Source organism: Polypterus senegalus, chromosome 5, assembly GCF_016835505.1.
Source record: "Polypterus senegalus isolate Bchr_013 chromosome 5, ASM1683550v1, whole genome shotgun sequence".
NCBI classification, from domain to species: Eukaryota; Metazoa; Chordata; class Cladistia; order Polypteriformes; family Polypteridae; genus Polypterus; species Polypterus senegalus.
The window spans coordinates 121,956,482-121,975,276 of NC_053158.1; the positions used below are offsets into that span (position 1 = coordinate 121,956,482).

An 18,795-nucleotide genomic window follows, 5' to 3' on the forward strand; every position below is an offset into this window, starting at 1 on the left:
TCTGGTCACGTGTCTGCAAAAAACCAAATACTGGCAGTTGCTCAGGGGAGAGAGTTTTTATTCCTTTCTTCCCCGTTATACCCTCTGATCTCCCATTTCAATTCAAATGCCTCCAGTTTCTAGTAAGGCTCTGCTTCGCGACGACAATTAATAAGTCTCAAGTACAGACTCTGCAAAAGGTTGCCATTGATTTGAGGCAAGATTGCTTTTCACATGGCCAACTATACGTTGCATGCTCAAAAGTAGGCTCGCACAGCTTGGTCATATTACAACCGGAGTGCTGATCTGACAACGTATACAAAGAGATCCTTAACAAATAATTATTGGTATATTTTCCCTCAGTTTAAAAATGTTTGCTTTTCTTCTTAATAAAAATTTAAAAGCAGTACTTACGCCATGTACACGGTATTTTGCTATATATATATATATATATATATATATATGTGTGTGTGTATATCTATACTAATAAAAGGCAAAGCCCTCACTCACTCATCACTAATTCTCCAACTTCCCGTGTAGGTAGAAGGCTGAAATTTGGCAGGCTCATTCCTAACAGCTTACTTACAAAAGTTGGGCAGGTTTCATTTCGAAATTCTACGCGTAATGGTCATAACTGGAAGCTATTTTTCTACATATACTGAAATGGAGTTGAGCTCGAAAGCCGTGGGGGTTTCGTGTGACATCATCACGTCTCCCACGTAATCATGCAGTACGTAGAAAACCAGGAAGAGCTCCAAAAACCGCTGAAGAAAACATACATTATATAATTAAGAAGGCAGCGAAACAATTAGAAGCAAGCGAGTGACATATAAAACCATATTCAGCGGCTCACGTGAACTGACGCAGTGCGCAGACAAAAAGCAACAGTTCCAAAGAGTGCTGAACAAAAACCGAATTACACTGCTACGCTTAAATAGACAAAACACACGCCGTGGCGCAATAGTAGAGGCTTCAGCCTCTAGCGCCAGCGTCCGAGGTTCGATTCCCGAGAGGGGATGCACTGAGTATGTACGCGCGCTTTACGATTCATTAGCCTCACATCCCCTTGGTTTGAGACGTATGAAAAAAATATGCGGTTAATGCAGAAAGACAGATCACCAATTGAAGCTTTATGAATAGTGGATACTTTATTCGCGATCAATGATTGTTTTGGTAAAGCCATAGTCAGTGTATTCATTAGATGAACGGTAAAAAAGTAAGAGCAATGGGAGAGTAACTTATTGAGGCACGCAGGCAAAACTACAATAGCACGCGGGCTTGATGTACTGTAGTGCGCGTCAACTCCATCTGAATTAGCGCGATCACTTTTGAAAATTTAGTCCATATGTGTCAAACTCAAGGCCCGCAGGCCACATCCGGCCCGGCGTGTAATTATATCCGGCCCGCAAGATCATTTTATATATTGTTGTTATTAATGGCCCGGGATATGAAGCGCTGGTAACACAATAAACTACAGATCCCATAATGCAGTGCTTCAGCTGCCTTGCTGAACACTTACCGCGTTAATCAAGTCTAGCTTATGATGCTGCAAATTATTGGGAAGCTAGCCCACACAATGCCAAAGAGAAAAGTTGATTCTGAACATAGAGCCTTTAATTAACCGATGGGAGGCTGAGTGTATGTTTACTGACATTGCCGGTAAACCCGTGTGTCTCATTTGTGGAGCTAATGTGGCTGTAATTACAAAATTTAATCTAAGACGGCACTATGAGACAAAACATCAAGATAACCTGAATACCTGAATGCAATGCACAAGATACAGAAAGCAGAAGAGTTAAAGAAGAATCTGACACTTCAGCAGACGTTTTTACCTGTGCAAAATCACAAAGTGATTTCAAGTGAAGCTACTTTTATGGGAGACACAAATGCACCATTGCAACTTGCCCCACTTTCCCTGTTGCCAAGTAATGTTGAACCAAGTCGGCACTACGGTGTTTCCAAATACGCACTTTTTTTTGCTGATAAACTCTGCGCATTGAGTTCGCACGGCGCTTTGGTGACTTTGAAGAACAAAAAAATAATTTTGAGTTGTTTCGCAACCCATTTGCCGTCGATGTGGAAACTGCACCTGTGCATATTCAGATGGAGGTGATTAAGCTGCAGTGTAATGGCACACTGAAGGCAAAGTACGATACTGCACGACCCGCACAGTTTATTCACTCCATTCCCGCAAAAATGCTTCAGCTCCATCTACATGCAGCTTGAACCTTGTACATGTTTGGTACCACATATCTGCGTGAGAAGCTCTTCTCAGTCATGAAGACTAACAAAACAGCACACAGCAGTTGCCTCACTGATGAGCACCTGCTGTCCATCCTGAGCAGGGCCAGATTTTCCTATAGGCTAACTAGGCTTCAGCCTAGGGCCTCAAGATCAAGAGGGGCCTACATTCAAATTGTTAGCAATTTGAGCAAACTTAAAAATGGGAGGTGAAATGGCCTCATAAGTGGAATAGCCTAGGGCATCTTTTCATCTAAATCCGGCCCTGATTCTGAGAATCTCCACAACACAGAACCTCTTACCAAACATAAACGAACTTGTTGCCAAAAAAAGATGCCAAGCGTCCAGCTCTGATAAAATGACATAAGAGCAAAGACAATTGAATGATTTGATTTGTTATTGCTGAAAATTTGTTATGCAGCATGTTCATATTTGAATTTGTATAATTTTGACAGGATATATTTTTATGGAGAGCAAAATATAAGTTTTCTAAGGTTTGAGTTGATTTATTCCAGAATAATATTCTGTCGACTAAATAAAAATTCCTTCTATTTAAAATTTAAATAGAACATTAACAGATACGATAGCTCATAATATCATATATATGTGTATATATATATATATATATATATATATGTATATATATGTGTGTATATATATATGTATATATATATGTATATATATATATGTGTGTATATATATATATATATATATATATATATATATATATATGTGTATGTATATATATATATATATATATATATGTGTATGTATATATATATATATATATATATATATATATATATATATATATATATATATATATATATATATATATATATATATATATGTATGTGTATATATATATATATATGTATATATATGTATATGTATGTATATATATGTATATGTATATGTATGTATATATATATATATATATATATATATATATGTATGTATATATATATATATATATGTATGTATATATATATGTATGTATATGTATGTATATATATATATATATGTATGTATATATATATGTATATATATATATATATATATATATATATATATATATATATATATATACACACACATACATACAAACATACACACATATATGTGTATATATATGTATGTGTCTATATGTGTGTGTGTGTGTATAGTTTTGGTCACTGAGTTCAAGGGAAAAATAATAAAATACAGTTTAAGTTGTTAAACAGTAAAACATTAACGTTTTAAGAAGTACAGGTACATTGAGCACTACTGGAGTGGTTGTGGGTAAACTACATTTTAAAGACTGTGTAACACAACAGGTAAGTAGTACTAACAGCAGCTAAAATGTATATGGATCATCTCTCGGTAGTTGATCCCTTTTGAAAGACGCTACACGACGGCTGTGGTATAGAAATTACATTTTCTATGTGTACGTTCAAATACTGCAGAGGACAAAAAACTAATTTTCTTTAATTGCTGGTAATGCCGGTAAGGCACATTACCAGATTACCCTGACAACATCTGAGAATTCCCCAGGAAGAGGGAATTTACTTGATAAGTTAATTTTTTATTTATTTGATATGGTATTTTTTGTAAAAACTGAAATCTCTGTTTTTGAATACTTGGATCAAATTAAAAATTATATATAATTTTTTCTTGAGAATCCAGTGGAAAAATAAAAAATCAGTACGAGAGAGAGGCTTTGGTTTGGGATAAAAGGAAAAAAGGTGTAAAGAAAGGAAAGTTGCCTTTTTCTTTTATATAGTATAGATTGATGTGTTCGCTGACGATATGAGCGCCTTTTGGGGACAGTCGCGGTGGGTCTTGTGCAGACTGGTGAGACGTCCCTGCCATTTATCGGTTGTGATGGCACTGTCAGTCCTCCACTCCTGTGCGTTTCTTCATTATCCGAGCTGACGACCTCATAATCTTATGCGTGCAAAATAGAAAGTGCGAATCGACTTACTTTTTCTTTAATTCATTAAGTCATTAGCATTGTAAGGATGCAAAAACATGTTTAATTTTACCTTTACATTTATTCAGAATACATAACACAACATGTCAATTGAAGAGCCAGCTTCTGTAGCCGAGAATTGGACCGCCAAGGTCCCTGCCTTCGACCACCACCCAACTCACACTGCACCCGACCTCCTTGGCCCCTCCCATAGGTGGTGTGCCCATCTGATCAGGATACCTCCTGGATGCCTCCCTGGTGAGGTGTTCCGGGCACGTCTAACCGGGAGGAGGTTCCGGCGAAGACCCAGGACATGCTGGAGAGACTATGTGTCTCGGCTGGCCTGGAAACGCCTCGGGATTCCCCTGTAAGAGCTAGAAGTGGCCGGGGAGAGGGAAGTCTGGGTATCTCTGCTCAAGCTGCTGCCCCCGAGACCTGATCTCGGATAAGTAGAAGTGGATGGATGAATGAATATGTCAATTCAGGAAAAACATTGTTGAAATTTCTTGGTGAGAGTATAAAATTTCAGTATACTCAAAAAAATCATATTATGCTAGCAATGATCAACCCCTTTTTATTTCCCTCTGCATGGTACATCAGAACAAAAGTATTTTATGTAAGACATATTTGAAATTAGACCTTCTTTGAGATTATGCCTTATTTATCAAATTTACTGAAAGTTCGTAAAGTTCATGGGGTCTTATTATTATTGCCAGTGATCTTGAAAACTGCATGAATAATGAGTTTCCTTTGAAATCAATGTAGACAGTGGATTTATTTGAGCTGTAAAAACTATACAGTGAATAACAAATGTCTGCAAAAAAGCATTGCGTATCACCAGACTATTATCTGTTTGTTATACTGTAGTTTACTCAGTGCAAATCTTTGTAAAATTAGATTATAGAATGTCTTTTAATTTACATCATAGCATGATTAACCATTTAGTTTAATATCAGCTAAAGATGTGTTTTCTCTTTGGATAATAAGTGAATTTTGACTTTACATGTATGTGTTTTATATTCTATTTTTTAGGACATACTGGTACAAGTTTTACAAATCTTGTTGAAGTCCAAATTACTGGTAAGTCAGACACTTTTGCATAATGATTTTTTATGGTATTTATTGTGAATTGTGAGCTATAGGGTAAAGATGAGAAAGACACAAAAAAACAGCCAAACCCAACATAAAGAGTACTTGACCAAAACACAATAAGAAACTTTACATGTGCAAAAAATATTAGAAAGAAAATATATTAATGTTAACTAGAGGAAACAGAGTTGACTTGGGACTTATTATTGTAGGACTTACAGTGTATCCGGAAAGTATTCACAGCACATCACTTTTTCCACATTTTGTTATGTTACAGCTTTGAAAAACCCAAGCTTAAATGTCAATCAACAGAAAGTTGATATGTATTCTGTGATGGTGCAGAGGTAGGAACTGCTGCCTTATGACCAAAAGGTTCTGGGTTCGAGACCGGGCACTTTGAGTTTTAAGTAGTATACTGCTATTATTATTACTATAACATAGTAAAAACATACATTTGATTTGAGTCTGTAACACCCGGTGTAAATTTTGGTTACTCAAGACGTGGAGTGCCCTGTCTTGAACCCAAAAACTTTTGGTTATAAGGCAGCAGTTCTTACATCTGCACCATTCAAAAATAAGTATCAACTTTCTGTCGATTGACATTTGAGCTTGGGTTTTTAACTCCTTGACAGCAACATGTAAATTGAATTAATTTTTTTTTAATTTGGTTATATTTTTGAATAAAAGTGCACTTCTTTATTTGATATTTGTACTAAAGTCTTCACACTTTATGCACTTCACATCATTATTAGTATGACGTGAAAAATGTTTCTGCTTTAGATATGTGCTCAGTATTTCTTGCCTTGCGTTTCCTTTCATCCTACACTTATACAAATTGTTGTAAACACGGGACACACATGAATTGTACTGTATGTATTCTACATGGTGATATATTATTTACCCTATATAACTCCAGGCACCTCACACGCGGATAAACACACTTGAGCAGGAAGAACTTTTTGCCAAGTTGAGCTCCGTCTGTGGGGTTGATGGGATAGCAGGCTGCTTGCTTGTGCTGATAGACACATTTACAAAACAAAAGACGCTGATGGAGAGATGCAAAGGAATTTAAGGTGGCCCAAGATTAAGAGTTTTTTCATAGGCTTCAGGAATTCTTGTGTTAAAGAGTATAAAGCTAGCAGTATTGTCCTTTGTAAATTACATAATTTGGATTACTTAATATTTTTACACCTCTCCTGAAAATGAATTTTTTGCTTTCTAGGATGTAAATATTAAACATGTTAAATCATTATTCGTTATAGAGTTGTAATTGTAATCCATCTTCATTTTTAGGTTTTGGAAGATGAAAATGCAAATATTGACGAGGTGGAATTTAAGCCTGACACTTTAATAAAACTTTTCCTTGGATACAAGAAGTAAGTTTATTCTGTTATTTGTGTTTTTTCATTACAGTAATGAATACTTTTGCAGCGATATTAATGGGATTTTGACAAATATGCAGTTCATTAGTTTATTGGCTGAGGAGAAAGTGTAACTGCCTTAATACAGAGAAGGTTATTTGAATTGAAAACCTTGATTTTTTTTTTAAGTGAAGTAAAGTTAAAATTTTTATAAATAATTTGGAGTGGAAATTTTAAATCATCTTTATTGGCAAGTAGCAAAGATTAAGTTTATTTTTCTATTGTTTCATTTTTCACAATAATCATTAGAAAGTTTGTGCGTAAAAAATATATATATATTTACAGTGGAACCTTGGTTCACGATCATAATTCGTTCCAAACCTCTGGTCGTAAACCGTTTTGGTCGTGAACCAAATCAATTTCCCCCATAAGATTGTATGTAAATACAATTAATCCGTTCCAGACCGTACAAACTGTATGTAGATATATTTTTTTAAAGATTAAGCACAAATATAGTTAATTACACCATAGAATGCACAGTGTAATAGTAAACTAATGTAAAAACATTGAATAACACTTGACACAAAACACCCAGGCTCCCTGCTCAGCTGCTCGCGCAGGCTTACTCCCTCTCAGCAGCTGGCGCTCTCTCTCTGTCTCTCTCAGCAGCACGCACCCTCTCTCTCTCTCTCCCAGCAGCATGCAAGCCCGCGCTCTCTCTCTCTCTGTCTCAGCAGCACGCGCTCTCTCTCCCTGTCTGTAACCTTGCAGCAGTTCGCGCTATAGCCTTGCAAGCCGATCGCTGTATAAACACCTTATTTTAATGAGTTTTAAGCACGGATGGAGTGGGAAGGAACATTTGAACAAATCCAAACTTTATTTAAAAACCAACCACAAGCAACCAAGAAAATAACATTACAGGAGTTTGCGCTATGGACTTGCAACCGATCGCTGTATAAACACTTTTTTTAATGAGTTTTAAGCACGGGGGAAAAAAAAGAACATTTGAAAAAAGTGAAAAGTAGCACCGCAACAATTCACGCTACGAACCGAAAAATGAACATTTGAAAAATCCGTAATACAAAAACTAATCTTAAACCACCGAGAAAACTAACCTTGTATGAGTCGAGTTCTGGCATGAAGTGAGGAGGAACTGGGTGGAGAGGAGGTTACAGTTTCGACGGAGAGTCTGACTCCGCGATGGAGGGATGTCTTCCTTCAGGTGTTTTCTCTCGTGTGACTTCTTGGGTTTCTGGTGTTTTTAGCTGTTTAGCTGGTGGGAGCGAAAGCCTCATGCAGCCATTCCAAAGACAAAGTCCTTGTGACCCAACCCTTCGTGTTTGCCCTCCACATCGCTGGCAGTCTGGCTTTGTTTACATTGTGCTGCTTGAAAGCACGAGGATTCTCAAATTGGTAAATGAGTAAACTGGTAAACAGTTTTTCCACCTCTTCCAGCACTTGAAGTCTCTGCCTGGTTAACGCTGTAACTCCTTTTGCAACATCAGCTGCTTTAATAGATTCTTTCTCTTTTAGAATAGTCGAAATCATAGGTTTTGACTTCTTGTACTCGGCGGCAAGATCAATAACACGAATGCCACGCTCAATACTTTTCAATAATTTCTTTTTTTTTTCGTCGATTTCAATTTTCTGCAAAACTTTCTTCTTACCACTCTTCACTTGCTTAGAAGCCATGGCTAACTGCAAAAGCACACGATTACTGTAGAGCACAAAGTGATCACAAATAAAGCATGCACGTCTGACTGAGAACAATGAACAGGGAGCGGCTCAACACGTGCTTAAATACAGTAATCAGCATGTATGAACCAGAAGGGAAATGAAATAGAGCACAAAGATTTCACAGCAAAAGCATGCACACACGTCTGACCGAGGACAATGCAACACGTGCGGAACTGAAAGGGAAACTTGCTTGTTCGTATACCGAGTGTGTGGTCGTGAACCGAGGCAAAAGTTTTGGCGAACTTTTTGGTCGTAAACTGAGCTGTACGTGTACCGAGATGTTCGTGAACCGAGGTTCCACTGTATAGATATATATTAACAGCCCTTTAAATTATTATACCGTAATTTAGAAAATGTTTTAAACAGCATATTTTTACTTGAATCAAATGATTGAACAGACAACATATTTATTGAGATACCGATCTACATAGGTTAAAACTATTTTAGTTCTGTTGTCCTGCATATTTTTTAAACCCATATTAATCGCAAAAAAGAGAGGCACATGTGTAAGAAATGCCTTGTTCATCAAAGGCTGAGAAAAAATCCTTAGAGATGATCTCCTCTTTCAGCTTGTTTTATTCCATAAGTAATTTACATATATATCACCTTTCACTCTTTATTTTCCTCCTGAAGTTGTCTTTTTAACTTAATTCCCTCTTCATACTCCCAACATCAGGCATAAACCCTACAGGTTTTTCCAAGTAAACAACACTGAGATTCTCCCTATTACAAAGAGGCAAATAATAATTATCCCTTGGAGTACCTCAGACTTAAAGTGAGCATTCTGTTGGGCTTTACTGAGGAAAGCAGAAATGTGTTAGAGCAGACCCACAGGTGAAGCATGATTTCGGCCAAAATTCAGAATTGGAATACCCCAGATTTACACTTTATTAGAGATGAGTAATCAGATGTTGTTTTTGTGTTTTTTACTGTGAAATCTCCCCCCAAAAATATTTTCTAATTTGTATCAACTTAAACATGCATTTCCCTTACTGAATTTATAAAAGTACAATTATAAATTACACAGTTTGTTTTGTAAATGTTGTTAATCATTTAGTTTGATATTTGTCACTCTAAAACTTTACTCTTTTTAGAGGTTTAAACATAGACAGTTTGTGATTCTCACCTGCTTATCCAAGATAAGAGATGCGCAGAAGCTAGCAATGATGAGAAAAGATGCTGCAGACAAATTTCTCTTTTTTTACAACAGGCTTAAATCTTCTGTACAGGGATTCTACATTACAGAGAAATGTGAGTCATTTATGTAGTGAGAAGTGTTTCACATCCATGGAAAGAGTAGATTATTCATATTTGTTATATCTATGTCATGGTGTATGTAGAAATATGCCTGTTATTTGGAGAGAAAAAAACACACGAATGAGACATCAGACTCTGATGTGCTTGGGTTGTTTTTTTGCAAATGTGCCTGAACTTGGGTGAAAAGAAGATATGCTATGAAAAATTCCTGATGCAAATTTCATACTACTGACTGTCCTTTTTGCATGATGCTCAAGTTGCCGTAGCTCTATAATTGGCTTCATTACATCTCTTGAGAAGTGCATCTTTGGAGTAGAACTGGTAAAACCTTACTGAAGGTTCAGGGACAATGCATTTGTTATGCTGCAGTTAAAATCTAATTTTAGGAAATCTGTAAATAACACACCATCATGCATAAAATCTGAGTAAAAAAAAAAAGGTTTACTTTTTTATGTACTCAGAACAGTGGGGTCTGTGTTGTGATTTATTACAGTCCCTGTAACATCAACCACCATAGTGGCACTTTTTGTGCAATCTAAGTAAAGTAATTAATTTTCGTCTATATTAGTAAAAAATAAAAGTGCTTGGAATATTTTAGATGGTGCTTTTAAACATTCACAGTATGTCAGTTTTTAATTTCTCACGAAGTTTATAAAAGAAAATGCATGGTCCATGTAATGTCCAACATCACAGCATTACTTTGTTTGTAATCCAAACAATGGAATTAACATTTGCCTATATCAGAAAAAAGTGCAGGATTCTTTAGGTAAACAAATAAAAAATTATCTAAACAATGTTTATAATTATATAAATATATATATATATATATATATATATATATGTGTGTGTGTGTGTGTGTGTGTGTGTGTGTGTGTGTGTGTATATATATATATATTTTTTTTTTATATAGTGTATATATGTATGTGTGTGTGTGTGTGTGTGTGTGTGTGTGTATATATATATATATATATATATATATATAATCCTGCTTGAAAGGTTCACATTATTTTTGTATTAGTTTTTATGTTTCTTAATCTCAAGCAGTTAATAAAAGAAAATAGATAGAAAGGAATTATATCTGTCTATACCAATGAAAAATAAAAGTGCTTGTAGGATTACTAAAGAAAACATGAAACAAATTTAAACAAAAAATACTGATGGTGAAATTTCTGATTCTTTTATTCTAGTATGTCAGTGCTTGTTTTTTTTTTATGTCAATACTTTTTGTTGGGAGAATGAGCTGGTCAACATACCCAGCTTTCAGGATACTTCGTTTGTGTGGTAATGATGTCTCCTGCAGTGGAAAAACACTCTCTGCAGAGAGGAATACACAGGAAATGCTTTGCTACTCTGAATAGGCGAGGTTATTCATATTTGTGTTCTTTTCACCAACAGAGATGATTTTCTAGGAGTGGCAAAGGGGTTTCTTCTTTAAATCTCTTAATCTTAGCTTCAGCATCATCATGTGCAGATTTATTTTTACAGCAACCAAGCCAGTACATATGAGCTCCTTGGTCTCATCCTGGGTGGCTGGGGGGTTGGGCAGAGCAGAGCCATCCTTGTAGTTAGGTGGGTGATCATCCTCCTCTGATTCTCCTGCACTGGATTGTCAAATTCCTCTTGCTGCTAAAAAACATCAAAGCATAAATCAAAGTAGTATCGGACAGAGTGGTGGCTCTGTGGTTGAGGTTCTGCACTATGTGGAAGGTTGCTATTTCAAATATTGTTTGTCAGAAGGGATCCAACTATATTGGACTCTTGAGCAAGGCCCTTAACATGAAAGGCACTGTACAATGACTGACCCTCCGCTTTGACCCCTAAAGGTCATGCAGAAAGTCAATTGCCCTTGGGGGATTAGTAAAGTATATCAAAATTAATTTTACACAAAATTTACATTAACTATCACAACACACAATCTGAGCCCAAATTCATCCTATTGTGGTTAGTGTTGACTGGTGGTTGTTTTAAAATCTTTATATCGTGTGGCCAAAGACACCTGACACAACAGACACAGAAACAAGGCCTTATTGAGGTGTTGGAAACGTTTTCCCTTACATTACCACACAGCACCAAAGTACAGTAAAACAAAACACCAGGCACCATAATAAAACAGCACTTTGTCTTGTTTTTCTCTGTCTTCCACCTCCACTCCTCCTCAAGCAAGATTCGTCTTCCTCCTCCTGACTCTGGCTCCCCGAATGGAGTGAGACAGATCCTTTTATTGAATGACTGTAAGTGCTTCAGATGTCCCATAATCTCTTTCCAGCAGCCCTTCCAGGTATGGCGGTTCTGCAATAAAGGGCTCAGCAGCTCTTCATGCTCCCTCTGACGGTGCTCATAGATCCCAACAGGGCTGAGCTTTCAGGCCCCAAGTCCGTGACAGTGTAGCAAGCTGGAGGGGATGCCCTCTGCCGTTCTGGGGGAGATAATACCCCAAGCCATCTCTCTACCCCAGACCTTCCATCACAACAGTGTCCTGGCCAGGTAAGAGCCACAACTGTCCATCACACATGTCATAAGAGCCATTCGACCTTCTTATAGTGTTTGAGCTTAATTTGTGTTTTCGTAGCCGAAACAGGTCTTGTGTGTGTTTTAGCTAGTGGCTGGTTTTGATGATATATTTAAAAAGTGTTATAACACATCTGCTCCTGCCAAGTAGTCACTGCACTGTTAGCAATTTCAGTGCTTTCCACAAGGCTAGATTTGGGCTGTGTGCAAAACATTGTACGTGGGTCAAGTCCAGCTGCGACATTCATTTTGGACTCAGTTACAGTGACAGGATGTTTGACCTCTAATCTTCATTCAGTAATATTCTTCTTTATAATGCTGCAATGTTCTCAGTTGTGTGGCTGTAATGTACTGATCTTTGTTTATATGAGCCCAGCTTACACTCATTCATTATGATTCACTGTTATGGTTATGTACGATTCAGTAGCCCTTCGATATCAAAGCATCGCATGTCAAAACGACTCTCTTAGCAAAGCTGAGAGATTCATACACCCTCGTTTTTACCTTCTGGTGCAACTTGGGCACCTCAGTGTCAGTAACATGTTTTTGGGATGGTATGGTGCATCAAGGCTCCTTTGTACTCTCCAAATTATGGAAAGCCTTCATTCTTTACAAGACTTGAGAAGGCAAAGAATTATTTAAGTTGGACAAGTTGAGGTTGTTGCTAACTTTGGTATAGAAGCCTGTTCAAAATTGAGTTGAGAAGGATCCATTCATTTAACATTTGTTGTTTGATATTAGCTGTTAGATATTTGATGTTAGCACTACATCAGAATGGTGTCTTTCTAAGTGTACTCTCAGATTTGTTGTGCTTCCTGAGCATTTGATAGTGCTCCCTGAGTATTTGATTGTAGCATAGTATATTCTTCAAACAGCAATCTCCTTAGTGCCTTCTTTATTGTGAAAGTCAGAATGAGCTCACACTTTTGGCACTGTACACTATAGGACACTGCTACATATTTAAAGCTCCTTGCATAAAGAAAAATTTAAAAACAAAAACAAAGATCCTACCTCGAGGAATACTACTGCATACCATACCACAAAGGTGGATTAACTTCTTTTAAAATCACAGAAGGAACAACATTTCTAATTATTTTAGTAGTAGTTGGTGTACACCAGCAGACTTTTTGAGAAATTGTGCTGGTGTTTTCACTCTTACTTGCTTTTGTATGAAATGAACCTGATATCTATTTGAAAAATTTTACGTTTGCATGTTTTTATACACTCACCTAAAGGATTATTAGGAACACCTGTTCAATTTCTCATTAATGCAATTATCTAATCAACCAATCACATGGCAGTTGCTTCAATGCATTTAGGGGTGTGGTCCTGGTCAAGACAATCTCCTGAACTCCAAACTGAATGTCAGAATGGGAAAGAAAGGTGATTTAAGCAATTATGAGCGTGGCATGGTTGTTGGTGCCAGACGGGCCTGTCTGAGTATTTCACAATCTGCTCAGTTACTGGGATTTTCACGCACAACCATTTCTAGGGTTTACAAAGAATGGTGTGAAAAGGGAAAAACATCCAGTATGCGGCAGTCCTGTGGGCGAAAATGCCTTGTTGATGCTAGAGGTCAGAGGAGAATGGGCCGACTGATTCAAGCTGATAGAAGAGCAACTTTGACTGAAATAACCACTCGTTACAACCGAGGTATGCAGTAATGTATTTGTGAAGCCACAACACGCACAACCTTGAGGCGGATGGGCTACAACAGCAGACCCCACCGGGTACCACTCATCTCCACTACAAATAGGAAAAAGAGGCTACAATTTGCACAAGCTCACCAAAATTGGACAGTTGAAGACTGGAAAAATGTTGCCTGGTCTGATGAGTCTCGATTTCTGTTGAGACATTCAAATGGTAGAGTCTGAATTTGGCGTAAACAGAATGAGAACATGGATCCATCATGCCTTGTTACCACTGTGCAGGCTGGTGGTGGTGGTGTAATGGTGTGGGGGATGTTTTCTTGGTAAACTTTAGGCCCCTTAGTGCCAATTGGGCATCGTTTAAATGCCACGGGCTACCTGAGCATTGTTTCTGACCATGTCCATCCCTTCATGACCACCATGTACCCATCCTCTGATGGCTACTTCCAGCAGGATAATGCACCATGTCACAAAGCTCGAATCATTTCAAATTGGTTTCTTGAACATGACCATGAGCTCACTGTACTAAAATGGCCCCCACAGTCACCAGATCTCAACCCAATAGAGCATCTTTGGGATGTGGTGGAACGGGAGCTTCGTGCCCTGGATGTGCATCCCACAAATCTCCATCAATGCAAGATGCTATCCTATCAATATGGGCCAACATTTCTAAAGAATGCTTTCAGCACCTTGTTGAATCAATGCCACGTAGAATTAAGGCAGTTCTGAAGGCGAAAGGGAGCCAAACACCGTATTAGTATGGTGTTCCTAATAATCCTTTAGGTGAGTGTATATGGCGCATTATGATAATAATAAGTCATTTATTTTTAGCTCTCTGGTAATAAGTTATCCCCAGTGTATAATATAATTTATTAATAATGCCATTCATCATAGAAAAAATCTTTTGATACTACAAGATAGTTTTTATATTTTCATTGCAGTAAAAAACTACGGGTTAATATCAATGTGCCAATGAAAACAGAGCAAAAACAGGAACAGGAAACTACTCACAAAAATATTGAAGAGGACAGGAAGCTGCTAATTCAGGTAATTGTTTAACATGTTACACAAGGTCTTGTGGTAAGGATTACCTTGTTGTGACTCCCTTTTCCTTAGTGCTTAGTGTCTGTTTCATTTGTCATTGGTATGATTTATGAGAATTACAGTTTAAAATGTATAGTAAAATCTTTTGGGGGTCAGGACTGAGGCTGTGACGGATAACAGAACAGCTGCTTTAAAAATGATATACAGTAGATTAGTTTATCTAATGGTCATTTGTTTACAAAACAAAACTACGTTAACAAAGTATAATATAGTATTACCAGAATTAAGTCCTATAATATTATAACGACCAGCATAATAAGCAAACACAACTCAGAGGTACTGAAGTTTTCTACGTTTTTAACATTGCCTTGCCTTATACTCTCTTTTCTGGGTTACCGAGCACACCTCCTAAACAATAAAAGAAAGCTTTCCTTACCAATTAGTTTATCTCCTGCCACTCATGTTCTTTTTATCTTGCAAACACTCCTGCTTATTGTCTCCCTACTCAAAACTTCCTTCGCATCTTCCTTTTTCTCCAAACTTTTCCTATCACTTATCTCCGAAGAGGCATGTCTGCCCCTTACAGAACAGAAGCCCTTCACTCAGTCCCATCACTTACACAGCATTCCACCCATCTGCTCCCCCACAACCCATCACCAGCTGCCTGTACATCACAATATATTAACAAAACATAACAGAATTTAAAAAGAAAATTAGAATACAGAAGAACACTAACATTAATGCATATTAACATTACTGTCAGTGGTTTCCGTTTTCAACAAGCTTTTCCAATTTTGTCGGCATCACACTTTAGATCGTTCACTGTTGTTCTTCGTACCCTGTAAATTGAAGTAATACTTGAAGCACTTTCACCATTTTGTAAATGTTTTAATAATTTAAGTTTTATGTGACAATTTCAACACCACACATAGCTTACTGATCTTAACAATGTATAGTAGATTATTGATAGCAAAAGAGAAAAGTTACGAAACTCTGTTAAAATTGAAGGTACATAACTGGTGCTGTAGAGAACACGACATGCTAGCATAAGGGAGAGTTGTTCCAATGTGAATAGCTCACAGAATAGCACATGTCTGTAGCGGTACATTAATGGGTAGGCGTAGGTGTGCACAATTTTTTTTTGCCTCTGACGGTTAACAGGGACTCATGATTAATCAAGGTTTTACTGTGTTTACAATCTAACTCTAAACTCTGGCAGAATTTACTGTTTTTCACTGCAACCAAGGTCATAAAATGTGAAGCATAACGATGGGAGGGTTGAGAAGTGTGAAATGGTAAAACTCATCTTGAGATTTTTTTTTTTTTTTTAATGTGTATAGTTTTATTAACAATGGTTCTTTAAAATGCCCTTGTGGCAGACATAAAGTATACTTGTTTCAAAGCAGTTGACTTTATTTTGTATTTTAACATGAAATAAATACTTTACACAGGTATACACAGTGCATGTTCTTAATTTCAGGTGTTTCCTAGAACTGGTCATTATTTGTGTCTTGTGTAATTGTAATGAAATCCAGTTTGGGAAATACTCTTTTATATTGATGGCCATCCTACCAACTTTTCAGTTTGTTTGTTTTGACTAGTGTTTATGTTCTTATCATTGTAATCATTTGGTGTACTCTAATGACAACCCTGAATCCAGAAATATACAAGGAAGCCCAGATTAAAAGAAATAAGTTGATTTGTTTAACAGAAGTAAATACACAAGGATAGGTGAAACAGGAAAAATAACAAAATAAACACTAATAATAAAAATCTCAGGAGCTTATAACAGGCTGTGAATTAGTAATACCAGTAAGTGTTCCTGATTAATCTGCATTCCCAATAAAAAATCAACACAGCAAGTTACTTTTTACCTTTCTCTCAAATAAAACATGCTTCTGTCCCTTTTACCAGTTAAGCCCATGTTTCTTACAAGTCATTTTGGATATTGGAAAGGACCTGCTGGTCCCACCCTCAACAAAGCCCTATGGAAGTCCTGGAGAGTTCCACGAAGAACTCACTAAGATGCCCCCAAGGTGTCCCTGCATCTCTGAACACCTGTCCTCTTTTTGTGTGAAGTCCAGACAGCCTTGCAGAGGTGTATTGATTGATGCAGGGGTCACCAGCTTTTTTGAAACTGAGAGCTACTTCATAGGTACTGAGCCATACAAAGGGCTACCCGTTTGATACAATCTTCTTAAATAACAAATTTGCTTAGCTTACCTTTAGTTATTATTATTAATGATTAATGATACTCATCTGTGTGAAGACACTGATCACGTTTAAGATTTTATCAACAATGACTTAACAAGTTGGGAAACAGATATCAATATTCAACACTTTATTTATATTAATCTCAGCAATTGTTTAAATTTTCAAATGATCACTTATACAACATTTCTTAGGAAATCACCATGTCCCATTTTCACTAACCACTGACAAACCCTTTTAACAAATCATGAACTATGTTGCAACACGTTTGAACAAGTTATCAATTATGTGATGTTTAACAAAAACTTTCAGAATTTTAAATAAATCTCATCACATTTTGAACTAATGACCAAATCTGCAGTATTTTTAATAAAATTATTATACAGTAATCCCTCCTCGATCGCGGGGGTTGCGTTCCAGAACCCCCCGCGATAGACGAAGATCCGCGAAGTAGAAACCATATGTTTGTGTAGTTATTTTTATGTATTTTAAGCCCTTATAAACTCTCCCACACTGTTAACATTATTAGAGCCCTCTACACATGAAATAACACCCTTTAGTCAAAAGTTTAAACTGTCCTCCATGACAAGACAGAGATGACAGTTCTTTCTCACAATTAAAAGAATGCAAATAGATCTTCTTCTCTTCAGGAGCAGAGAATTTAAGAGGGAGAGAGAGAGCGCTCACAAAGAAAAGCAAACAATCAAAAAATCAATACTTGTGCTTTTAAGTTTGCCGCGGCATTTTTAGAGGAGCGTTAGTATCTTCTATGCAAACATCCTCTGTGCAAACAGCCCCTCTGCTCACATCTCCTCCGTCAGGCGCAGAGAACGTCAGAGAGAGAGAGAGCGAGATTAAAGCAACAATCAAAAAATCAATGTGTGCGCTTTTAAATATGCCGAGCACCGCAATAAAGCGGCATTTTTTTAGAGGAACGTCAGTATCTTTTAAGCAAACAGCACCTCTGCTCACAGCCCCTCCGTCAGGCGCAGAGAATGTCAGAGAGGGTGAGAGAGAGGCAGAGACAAGCAAACAATCAAGCTCCGCGCAGGAAGCATATCTTATAGCATTGAGGAGTTTTAGTTAATATGTAATACATGCTCTGATTGGGTAGCTTCTAAGCCATCCGCCAATAGCGTCCCTTGTATGAAATCAACAGGGCAAACAAACTGAGGAAGCGTGTAGCATAAATTAAAAGACCCACTGCCTGCAGAAATCCGCGAACCAGCGAAAAATCTGTGATATATATTTAGATGTGCTTACATTTAAAATCCGCGATAGAGTGAAACCGCGAAAGTCAAAGCGCGATATAGCGAGGGGTTACTGTATCTGTTACATTTCATGAACACACTTTTAACTTTTGAATTGAACACAATTTTTCAATATTTGAATTCAACTTTGCCATGGCACTGCCATGTTGCCAATGACAACATCTGGTATCTGTTTCTTTGTCAGTGGGAAGATTGGGGTTGCATGTTGTTCACCAGTGTATTGTAATCTGGTGTGTAACTTGACACTGCAACTCTGAGTGAGTCCTACAGATGTGCATCAGTGAGGTGTGTTTTGTGTTTGTTCTTGATGAAGTTCATGTCAGAAAATGCTGATTCACAGAGATAGGTTGAACCCAACAGGCTGGCAACCTTCATACCTGCTGTGCATACACCACTGTACTTTTCTGAGTCAACAAGGCACCAAAGGTTTGGTGCAGCCTGGTAGGCTTTGAGGTGGAGGTCATTTTGCAATGTTACAATTTCGTCTCCACTTGTCC

At 37.3% G+C, this 18,795-nt stretch overlaps 1 protein-coding gene across 1 annotated transcript in view; it reads left to right on the forward strand.

Moving 5' to 3' along the window:
* Positions 1 to 18,795, forward strand: part of cul1b (cullin 1b) — a 173,229-nt gene that overhangs the window by 129,785 nt on the left and 24,649 nt on the right. Inside the window, exons 18-20 of the mRNA XM_039753311.1 lie at positions 5,204 to 5,251; positions 6,554 to 6,636; positions 14,714 to 14,819. Of these exons, the coding sequence (XP_039609245.1) occupies positions 5,204 to 5,251; positions 6,554 to 6,636; positions 14,714 to 14,819 (237 nt within the window). The remainder of the gene's footprint in view (positions 1 to 5,203; positions 5,252 to 6,553; positions 6,637 to 14,713; positions 14,820 to 18,795) is intronic.